General features: G+C 40.7%; 1 protein-coding gene across 6 annotated transcripts in view; it reads right to left on the bottom strand.

Annotated features, from left to right (window-relative positions):
• Positions 1 to 6411: 6411 nt before the first annotated feature.
• LOC122064334 (WD repeat-containing protein 91 homolog) overlaps positions 6412 to 10400 on the bottom strand; it is a 10163-nt gene continuing 6174 nt past the window's right edge. For 5 of the 6 annotated variants that reach the window (XM_042628039.1, XM_042628043.1, XM_042628042.1 and 2 more), the window contains 11 exons: positions 10111 to 10169; positions 9833 to 9927; positions 9396 to 9498; positions 9171 to 9265; positions 9035 to 9097; positions 8291 to 8366; positions 8092 to 8200; positions 7874 to 7989; positions 7624 to 7682; positions 7121 to 7229; positions 6412 to 6843 (listed from right to left, as the gene is read on the bottom strand). In XM_042628039.1, the coding sequence (XP_042483973.1) occupies positions 6703 to 6843; positions 7121 to 7229; positions 7624 to 7682; positions 7874 to 7989; positions 8092 to 8200; positions 8291 to 8366; positions 9035 to 9097; positions 9171 to 9265; positions 9396 to 9498; positions 9833 to 9927; positions 10111 to 10169 (1025 nt within the window). In that variant the 3' untranslated portion in view covers positions 6412 to 6702. The remainder of the gene's footprint in view (positions 6844 to 7120; positions 7230 to 7623; positions 7683 to 7873; positions 7990 to 8091; positions 8201 to 8290; positions 8367 to 9034; positions 9098 to 9170; positions 9266 to 9395; positions 9499 to 9832; positions 9928 to 10110; positions 10170 to 10400) is intronic. The other variant, XM_042628041.1, reaches the window with a different exon arrangement.

Raw genomic sequence — 10400 nt, 5'->3', positions numbered from 1 at the left:
TTACGATGGAACCAAAGACCCTTGGGAACATTTGCATACATATCGGTCAATCATGACTATCTAGGGAGCTTCAGAGGCACTCTTATGTAGGGTCTTCGTAGCATCCCTTCAGGGCCCAGCCACGACCTGGTTTTCATACCTGGAACTAGGGTCCATGCACGACTTTAAACAACTCAGTAAGAATGACGAAAAGTGTGGCCATAAGAGAAACTCCATACTCGCTAACATATGGTTACGGATGCACTTAGTTCAATCAAAATTGGGGCAATGTCATTACGAGTTTAGGCGTACAATGAGCAAACAAATAAGGAAGGCCTCCAGAACAACATCAACCTAATAGAAGAGCTCTAGGACTAGTCGCAAGAAAAGATGGCACTATATCAACAATGAGTCACAAGACACTTTAACTCAAAGGTGGTCGAGAGACACTTTTAGATTGATGACCTAGTACTATAGCGTACGGAGGTATCAAATCCCAGGCACTAGGGAAAACTAGCACCAAATTGGGAAGGTCCTTACTGCGTAACTAAGATAATCAAGCTAGGCACTTATCGCTTGTCGTCGATAGAAGGAAAGGAAATTGAAAGAGCCTAGAACTCTGTGAATCTTAGAAAATTCTATCAGTAAAGCTCTGATTATCCTCCAACAAGTATTCATGGGTATGCTTTTATTAGAATGCACTAACAACTTCTCATAATTTATGAAGGATTCTATAAAGCAACTTTTCTTCCCTCACATTGTATGACTTCAAGTGTACCATCAAAGAGCGAGCTCAAGTGTGCCAGCTAAGACCTTAAGTCTCTCGACCTCCATCAAAGAGCGAGCTCAAGTGTGCCTGCTAAGACCTTAAGTCTCTTGACCTCCATCAAAAAGTGAGCTCAAGCATGCCTACCAAGGCCTTGAGTCTCTCGACCTCCATCAAAGAGCGAGCTCAAGCGTGCCTGCCAAGGCCTTGAGTCTCTCGACCTTCATCAAGGTACTAGCTCAAGCACGCCAAAAAGGCCTTGAGTCCCTCAACCCCCAACATAACGCATGAGACACCCGATCTTCGCAAAAGTACAAGCTCAAGTAATTGGATTAGGTTATACTACCAATTATACAAATTCTATTGAACATGAGCACCAACACTTAAACACAAAATGATTCATCCCAACGATTCAATTCATCCATTCAACAAAATGATTCATTCACAAAGAAACCATGAGTTTTATAAGCAACACAAACAAAAACAAAAGAAAAAATCAATAAATCCGTAATGGTAGGTACAACATCCACCAAAGGAAGGTCTTGGAGAGGAACAGTGGTGTCAGGAAATGGCTCAGATAGAGAACCAGCAGGGGGAGCAACCTCGGTTTCACAAACAGAAGTAGGGGCATCTTCAGGGGAAGGCAGCATCAAAACATCGCGCTCTGAGGAAGGAAGAGCAGGAACAAGGTTTGACGTGAGTGTAATGTTCTGAGGGTCAGATGGTGCGATTTCTCCTTCATTTGGCCTGGTGTCACCTGATAATCACGGAGGAACCTTGACTTCAAGAGCCTAGCTTTTTCCCACTCAGCAAAAAAGATGTTCAATTTGATCCCAGGGCTTGCTAGCTCTGCCTCCCTATGAACCATCAACATACCCTGGAGATACAACCAAACACCAGCGAGAGCTACCTCTGTCCAATACTGCTCTGACTACTTGTATCTCTTTATAATGATAGTCTCACCCACCACTAACCATGCCTTAAGAGAGGCCAACTGCTACCTCTCATTCTCTCGAGTAGCAGACAGAACCATAAATCTTTGCCTCGATATCGAGCTCGTTACGAAGTCGATGAAGGTTAAGATCCCTCTTCTTCACTACTTCCTCTGTAGCCACAACCTTGGTCACAGCGGCAAGACTTAGATGTTGTAACTCTTCATTCTAACTTCGCAACCCTCTGACCTCAGCATCCCGTTAACTAAGCCGCTGCTCTAACTCCTGCTTCTCCTTCTCCACAACATCTAATGTCTCCTTAAGTTCGGATGCCTATGCTCAGCCTTCATTAACTCTCATCTCACAATCCTTAACCACACTATAGCATTTATCAACACGATTAAACAGTTCCCCTAGCAAGGCTTGTCCCTAGAAAATGAAGCAGCAATGGAAAAACAGTCAAAACATAACAGAACGAAAGGAGAGAAATCAGAAGAAGGAAGAAGGAAATGCTTACCTCTGCCACATGAGTAAATGCTTGGCCAAGGAGTTCATAAAATCTTGCCTCCTTGTACGCTGTCTCGTCTTTGGGCAATGCATCTTCCAAAACGACGATCTGAGCATACTCAGGATCATCGAAAATGGATTGGTCTGTTGACAACCCATACTGAGGAACATATGGTTCCCCAACTACTCCGGCCACCACCTTCCCCTTCTGATGACGCCTAAGCAAGTTTTCTGACAACCCAACGTCTGCTACTTGGGTGGTTCTGGTCCCAACTCCAGTGCCACACCAGTGATCTCTAGACTAGGCGACCTAGAGAGTTCCTGAGACTCATCGCCCCGACCATCACGACCACCACTCTGACCCTTCTGTGGATTGTTGATGTTCTCTTCCTCACGCCTACGTTTCCTCGATGTGACCTGGGCAATAGGGAAATCATCCTCAGACTCTGCTTGTACCTCCGGTAGTGGAACTTGGTCGCCACCACAGGCAGGGACAACACTTGGCTCGAGTCAATTACTTGGCTCAGCGACTCCCTGATTACTTGGCTCAGCACCCTGCTCCTAACCAGCCTATTGTCATAAAGCTAGGTCCATTATATTAAGCATGAAGTTTGGATCCAGTGGTGCTGCATAGAAGTAACAAGGCGTTAAAACTAACAGACGCGACAACACAAAAATGATGGAAAATAGGAATCACCTAACGGACTTAGTAGAACTTACCCGGACTCAAACCATACCTCAATAGGTATTGGTCAAGACCTAGTTGCGAGGCAAGGACCACTCGAGCACAATCAATCAGCTGTGTAGTGACCTCTTTCTCTTCAGGCCTCAGAGTGGGTCTTTTGTTCGCCTTGGCCATGTTTAACAACGACCACCAGGTCGGGATATTGAACGGCTCCACAGGATCGGTGAAAAAGAAACTATCCTTCCACTGAGGAACAGAGGATGGTATCCCATCAGGAACTTGGTATTCATTCTTCCGGTGATGAAAGTAGATACACTTGGGGAATGCATTATGAGCCAACAGACAGTATACGGTAATAAAGATCTGGAGGGTGGGTTCAACTCTAAGGTCTATTAATCGAATAATAAATCCTAGCAGGCTCATCCAAGATTGGGAATAAGTTGTGTATGCACAAGTCCATAGAACCTTGGCACTTGGCAGATGAATGGGTGAAAAGGGAAACACAAACCATTCATTAGGGTAGACTCATAGATGCATATCTCCCCTCCACAAGGTTGGTTTGCTCTGTCTAAAGCCTTTGGAACGTGAAGCTCCACAGAGACAAGAATATGTTACAACCTATGGAACTTCTCCAGATCCGCAGGGGAGATCTAGGAAGCCACCTCCCCCACGGAGAGACCGATGGTGGGGTCTTGTGTTGTGGTGGAAAACTTCACCTGTGACCTCCTAGGAGCAACAAGTTTCTTTGCCGGAGTGTGACATTCACCTCTGACGACTCTAATAACCTCCCGGGGCATCCCACCCACTGATTCAAAAGACCCTTTAGAAGAAGAGGACTCTGATGTACTAGATCCCATACACTAACCTATTGAAGTAACAAATGGCAAGGGCACACTTACCAGAACGAGTAAACGGAAGAATCGGGAAGAGGACAAACGGAATACCTTCAGCCAAAGACTCTGCTAAAATGCCAAGTTCCCACCAGACTTCAACTACTAGAATGAGCAAACAACAGTGCTCCACCAAACACATCTCCTTATTAACCACTTCGACGCCTCAATTGCTACACCAGGCTAAACATCTGACAGTTCGAAAACCCAAGAAAAAGAACATATTTTGCCAAACCATGCTCTACATGTTCGATGGAGCACGATCAACATCTCAAATGGTGCGTATTTCCTTGATCTATGACTTAATGATCTAAGCGGGTCCCTAACCGACACATCCTCCCATGTTTAAAACCCCCATTTATGACCAGACGACGAATGCAGTTAGGGGTGTCAACCGGTCGGGCCGGTTCGGTTTCGGTCGGGCTTAATCGGGCTTGAAGACTTTCAAAGGCTACACCGTGTCCGCCCATTTAACTAATCGGGCTTAGTTATTGAGGGCATGGTACACTTTATATTCGGTCGGTCGATCTCGAGCTATAATCGGGCTACCTTAATCGGGCTTTAGTCGGGCCTTAACCGGGCTACGGACATGTTTAATGTTAAACGGGCTTTAACCGGTTTTTAAACGGGCCCTCTTTAAAATGTGCTATTATATTCCAACCCACTCATGCAAGCCCAAAAAAATGACAATAAATCAATAAATGATACCAAATATAACCATTATTTAAAATGTGAACATGTCTTTACTTTTTAGTTTTTATTCTTTAATTTGAGGGGTAAAATAGGTATTCTACAATCATTAAAGGGTCGGGCCAAGTCGGTGCATAATAGGCCGGTCTCGGTCGAACGTTATTCGGTCGGTCTAGGTCTGATGCCCGACAGTCCAAGTAGCAAAACCGAGACCGACCATTTATAAACGGGCCGGGCTCAAGCCCGACACGTTTAATAAACGGTTCGGGCCGGGCCGATCTATAAACGGACGGTCCCGATCGGTTTAGTCAGGTCGGGCCACGAATTGACACCCCTACGTCATCCCATATAGACAGATTGACTCCTATTTTTCTATTAAAAGAAAATTTGAATTTTTTCAACGATACCTTTGATATGAACCTACTTAATACGGTATTTCAATCGATCCGTTACCGATTCTTAGAACCATGGAATGATGGAATGATGCAAAAGTGATGATAACAAATTAAACCTAGAAATTTGAAATATTCCTTCTGAAAGTAGATCCGTGACATGCTACGCCATCTTTGATTTCAGGTATCAGATGAGTTTGGACTTTTGCTCTCTTGCATTGTCACGCCTGAAAACTGAACATCCCAAAATTGGAAACACACCTTGGCATTGTCCTATGGAGAATGAAAAGTGCAAGAGATCTTATATGGAATATGGATGGTATCCTACACCCACTCACCCGCTTTATCAGACTTGGACCTACGGCATGGGCAAAAGAAATGTGTCCTTCCCAATAAGGACACAAAGTTCTTGTCCACTTGTAAGACTGGAGGGGCCCCTACGGCATGGGCAAGAAGCGATTTGCAGTGCACTTAATAAGGGCGTCATTGTAGGGTGTCTGGTGTGTTTGCATTTACTAATGTAACCTTGACCATTGTTCCCTCTCAAACCTCTTGATCATATATGGTCTGAACTTTGAAAGACCTTCTATGGAGTAGGGGTAGGGATAGGTATCGGATCAGGCTCCTCTCTAGAGTGCTATACAGTGGTGCAGATTTAAGGCTGGGGAGCCTTTAGACATGCAGCCCAAGGCATGGACGCACAACCCATATGGATAGATATAATGATATATGGGTGTTGCATTATAAGGGTTTTTTTTTTTTTTTTTAATTTTTTTTTTACACAGTAAAACGCTTTAGCAGTGGGGAGGAGATTGTGAGATCGAACAATGTCGTAAGCAAGTGTGTGTGGATGTATAAGTATAGGAGTTGATGGTCATTTACCCTACTAACGCCCAGTAGGCTGACCAACAACACTCAATCATACAGGGAGAATCATTGTTTACATTAATAAAAAAAAAAAAAATCAGATCTACAACTTTACATGTCAAACTTTTTCAAAAAATCAAAAACCTCAATTGTTGGTTGGTATTAAATTTCAAGCAAGGTTTGATAAAAAATAAATTAAATGCTAAAAAAAATTGGGAATAAGAACCACGGCTATGTTTCTTGGAATGGTTCAAGAATCATTTTTGATAATTTATGTGAGTCTATCCAAATGACTTGTATTGTCGATCCCATCTCTCATGCTTTCTTGAAACCCTTTCATATGCTTGTAGCCAAAAATAAGGGTTTTACTTTGGTTATGACTTCTTTAGACATTTTCTAAGGATATGATTGGGTTTGGCATGCAAAGTGAAAATTTACATGGTTTTCAGGAAAAATATTGATTTAGAGCTAAATAAGAATATCAAAATGTCATTATTATAACTATTATTACTTAGAATTTGAAATTGGTTCCCCATATAAATTTGGTCATTTAATTTATTTTTAAATTTAAAAAATTGTGCCTTAAGGCTTAACTTCAATGTACCTACATTGTAATTTTAATTTATCAAAAAAATATAAAACAAAAAAATTAAGAATTCACAATAAATGATGTGGGAGTCCATTCCTACATAAATAACAACAATTTGGTCATTCTAACCATTGAATAAATGACACAACCATTGGAAAAATGGAAGGTATGCTCTGTGACATGAGCTGCTGTGACACAAGTCAAGACCTAACTTCTTAATTAGAGATTAAAAAAATTTCAGCTCCCATCATTTACAATGGTACAACTAGAGCAGATTGGGCCCCATATTGAAGGCTATATAACCCTGTTAAACCCCTTCCCATCAACCATAATAAATTATAAACAAATGAACACCATAAATGAATAAACAAAAGAACCCAAAAAAATAATAATAATTAAGAAACCTCAAGAAATGGATGTGACTCGAACCGAGTGGTCAGCTGATCCAGTCAAGTAGATAGGCAAGGTTGGGTGCCAATCAACTGTTGTTATAGCTGCTGAGTGTGGAAGTGTTCTAAAACCTCTTGTATGATGCTGACCTTGAACCTGAACCAAATTTGATCTCATGAGAACTCTCTAATACTAGGAACAATACTACCATACGCAGGGGTTCAGGACCCACCATTGCAAGACAAAGGTCAATTGTCAATCCATGACCAACAACTCGATGGTCAGGATAATTTGTCCACAGCCAATTGTGTCAGTGGGACCAACTGTACGGTATGGTGTGTAAGCCCCATGAATCCCTTTATCCGGGGCCCAACCCCCATTGTACCAAAAGTAGTAAGAACGATGCCAAAGAAGTATTTCATTGAGGGTTCACCTGATATATTGGTGATCTAACTGACTTTGAAGTTACCAATAGTCTCTTTCCATTCGCATCCAATGTCATTTCATGCCTGCAGATTTCTGCACTCTCAAGGTTGAAGAACCTAGATAACAGGAATCACAAATGCTTAAGATCTTTTCAAAATACATGTAAAATGAATTATGAGGAATCTAGTGTTAGATAAGAACTGCTGATTTTAACTACCATGAGTAAGAAAAACCCACGAGAATATATGAAAGAATGGTCATGGGAAATCAACAATACAAATGTGTTAGGCGGGAAAAATGTTCAATGCACCATGAAGAACTAAAATTGGTCTGCAAATGTCACTGTTTTACAGCTGATGTCCATGCATGACACTGGCTTGTATGGTTACGGCAAGTTGATATTGGTTGTCGGATGCTTCTGAGCCAATAGGACAATACTGTCATTGCAATGTTACAAATCCTCTTAATTCTAGCAATGCGAAGACAAAGTCATAGTCGTAGTGGGCATACCTGCTGCAGTCTCCAGACCAAAGAATTTGACCCTGGTTATGCAAGCTCCACTCAAATATCTACAAGCAAACACTCGGAAGTTAACACTTCTCCACATCATCATATCAGGCAAGGACTATCGAGCAGGAACATGCTTTACCAAAACACATGCTGATTAGATAACAATAACTAGTGCAATTGTAGTATATATCGGTATAAGCTATTGCAGTATATATTGGTATAACCCCAAGAAATCATAAACGGTACTCACTTTTCCATCAGAACCCAAGCTGAAAATGCTTGTCTCATCAGGACCAAACAGAACAGAGCTTAGACCAGAATCATGGCCCGGCCAACCTGTAATTTGTAAGCCAGCTGACATGTCTTCTTCATATTAAGGATGACAGACACATAAGCAAAATGTACAAGTGGAGACTGGATCAAACAGGGATCCAAATGAATTCACCATCAAACTAAACTGAAGGATACCAAACATGTGAATCATTCCATCAGTTGCAGAGGCAGCTAAAATCTTCCCATTGTGATTAAAGCAAACAGAAGTAATTGCTGGTGGATCATTGCCAAGAGGAAGGACTGTCTTCACGAAAAGACAAAATTTTCACAGAGATTAGCAGTGGAAAATCAGAAGGAACCAAAATTATATGTTCTTGAACAAGCAAATACATACCACAGGCTTCCATGTCTTCATGTTCCAAACAGTCAATGAGGCAAACCCCATTTGGTCAATAAAACTTGAGCCATGCCTGCAAGACAATGTAATTATGTGAACCTCTTCCAACCAAACAAAGGAAATAAGGGAAAGAAAGAAAAGCAAGAGTAATAAGGGTGCAGTTTATCAAGATTATCTAGTTTTGAGTCTTTCGACTACCATCTATAACTACGAAATAATTGGATCTATGTCATCAAACATTATTTTTACCTCCTAGCAGCAGTTCTCCTTGCCAATTCATCAGCTTGTTAAGATTTTGTAATTCCTTATTATAATTTTGTCTCCAATACGTGTAATTCCTAGTTAATTCCACAATCCAATTTCAATTAATTTAGTATATAATGGTTTATTCCATAAACGATAGAGAAGTAATTATTAATTGTACATGATCAATTTCTGTCTGTAATGGATGTGATATATCAGATTGCTTGTTTTTACCTGAGAGGCCTCCTTGGTCAGTCCCATTATAGAGTAATGAAGAAAACCAAAACTAGCATCACAGTCCTAAACTTCCATTATAGACAGTAGGTGGAAACTATGGTAACCAGACTAGATTTTACCATTACAAAACTTAGAAGCATATCAATTACAAATCTTCAATACAATAAGGAATAAATAAAGATTGAATTAGCAAACCCTCCAAGCACGGCTCCAGTAGTTAAAATGTTTTAGAATGACAGGTTTTGATGCAAAAGGAGGTACCCTCTAGATGCTGCCACAGAGACAAAAATTGGTTCCACAGGGCTGCACTTCAGATCCAAAACTCTGCACTACCAAAAAATATGTGAAAACCAAGTTTAAAGGAAGAATGAGATGGGAGATAAAGTTTAATGAGGACCTTGGATATCTCGCAGTCGTATTGAGATCGCAGACAACTCTTTTTGCATCAACATTCCATGCTTTAATGCCCCCATCGGCTGTGCCTATGAGCAACTATATTGTCAAGAAGAACAATATAAGTAAGAAAAATGAATTTCTAACCTCCAAAACTGCAAAAGAACCATTTATAAATAAAATCAAACATCAGTTGAGCATAATGTAGAGCATATTCCATTTAACGTACCAAACGGTCAGATTTGCACTCCCAGTCAAGTGACATAATCTCTGCCCCACAATATATAGTGGCATTTCTTGATGTTGAGGTTGAAGAGTCACACGTCCATATCCTTCATTGGAACATGTAATGTGCAAAATGAGTTTGTGAACCAACTTCAATATTTAATCAAGTAGGAGAAATATAACTTCTTCAACAAGCCACAATCAGAATAAACTAGGCTAGATATCATCAAGCCATAGGTATACTTCTCAGATTGGAACTTGTCGGAAAATAAACCATTCACATACGTTAACCATTGAATTCCTTCGTTAACTTTGGACAGAAAATAGACCCATGATCAGTGGTCCCACAAAAGTAGATTGCTAAGATGGTAAGATCAATTGAAATGATAACTAGGCTAGGTGCAATAAACCAAATATACACAAATAAAATACAGTGCCCACCTGACCGTGCCATCCAAAGAAGCACTTGCAATATTGTTCCCGGAGGCAGAGAAGCGGCACCTACTAATTGGACTTGTGTGGCCTAAGAATGTTTCCTATAATACATGCCACATGATATTTAGAAAATAATTTGTTAAAACTGGAAAAAAAGCAAATTGCATGAACTTTGGGGTTGGCATGATTTGTGACAAGAGGGACACGAAATGCATATATAGAAATTTGACAGGCTATTAGAAAATGGAAAGAAATGTCAAATTATATTTCATTAAGAATTTTACCTGGAACTCTACTTTCACTTCCGGAAATTCTTCTTCTACCTGCACTTCTCCACCATTTTCTGTAACATCATGCCCAACAGTTGACAATCATACTCATGTTTGTGTATGTAAAATAAAATGTATTCAATTGATGAACCAAAAGTGGATTTGGCAATTGCAAATAGATCATCAAGAACCTGAAGATGATATCTGTTTTCTTTGCCCTTATGGAGAAAAAAGAAAAAATCTAAATAATCAAGTCTAGTAAAGAATCCCTTTCTTTTTGCCTCTCATTGGCACTCCCCCCCCCC

Source organism: Macadamia integrifolia, unplaced genomic scaffold (assembly GCF_013358625.1).
Source record: "Macadamia integrifolia cultivar HAES 741 unplaced genomic scaffold, SCU_Mint_v3 scaffold1608, whole genome shotgun sequence".
NCBI classification, from domain to species: Eukaryota; Viridiplantae; Streptophyta; class Magnoliopsida; order Proteales; family Proteaceae; genus Macadamia; species Macadamia integrifolia.
Note: the sequence above shows the minus strand (reverse complement) of the source record. Positions and strands in the feature narration are given on the sequence as shown.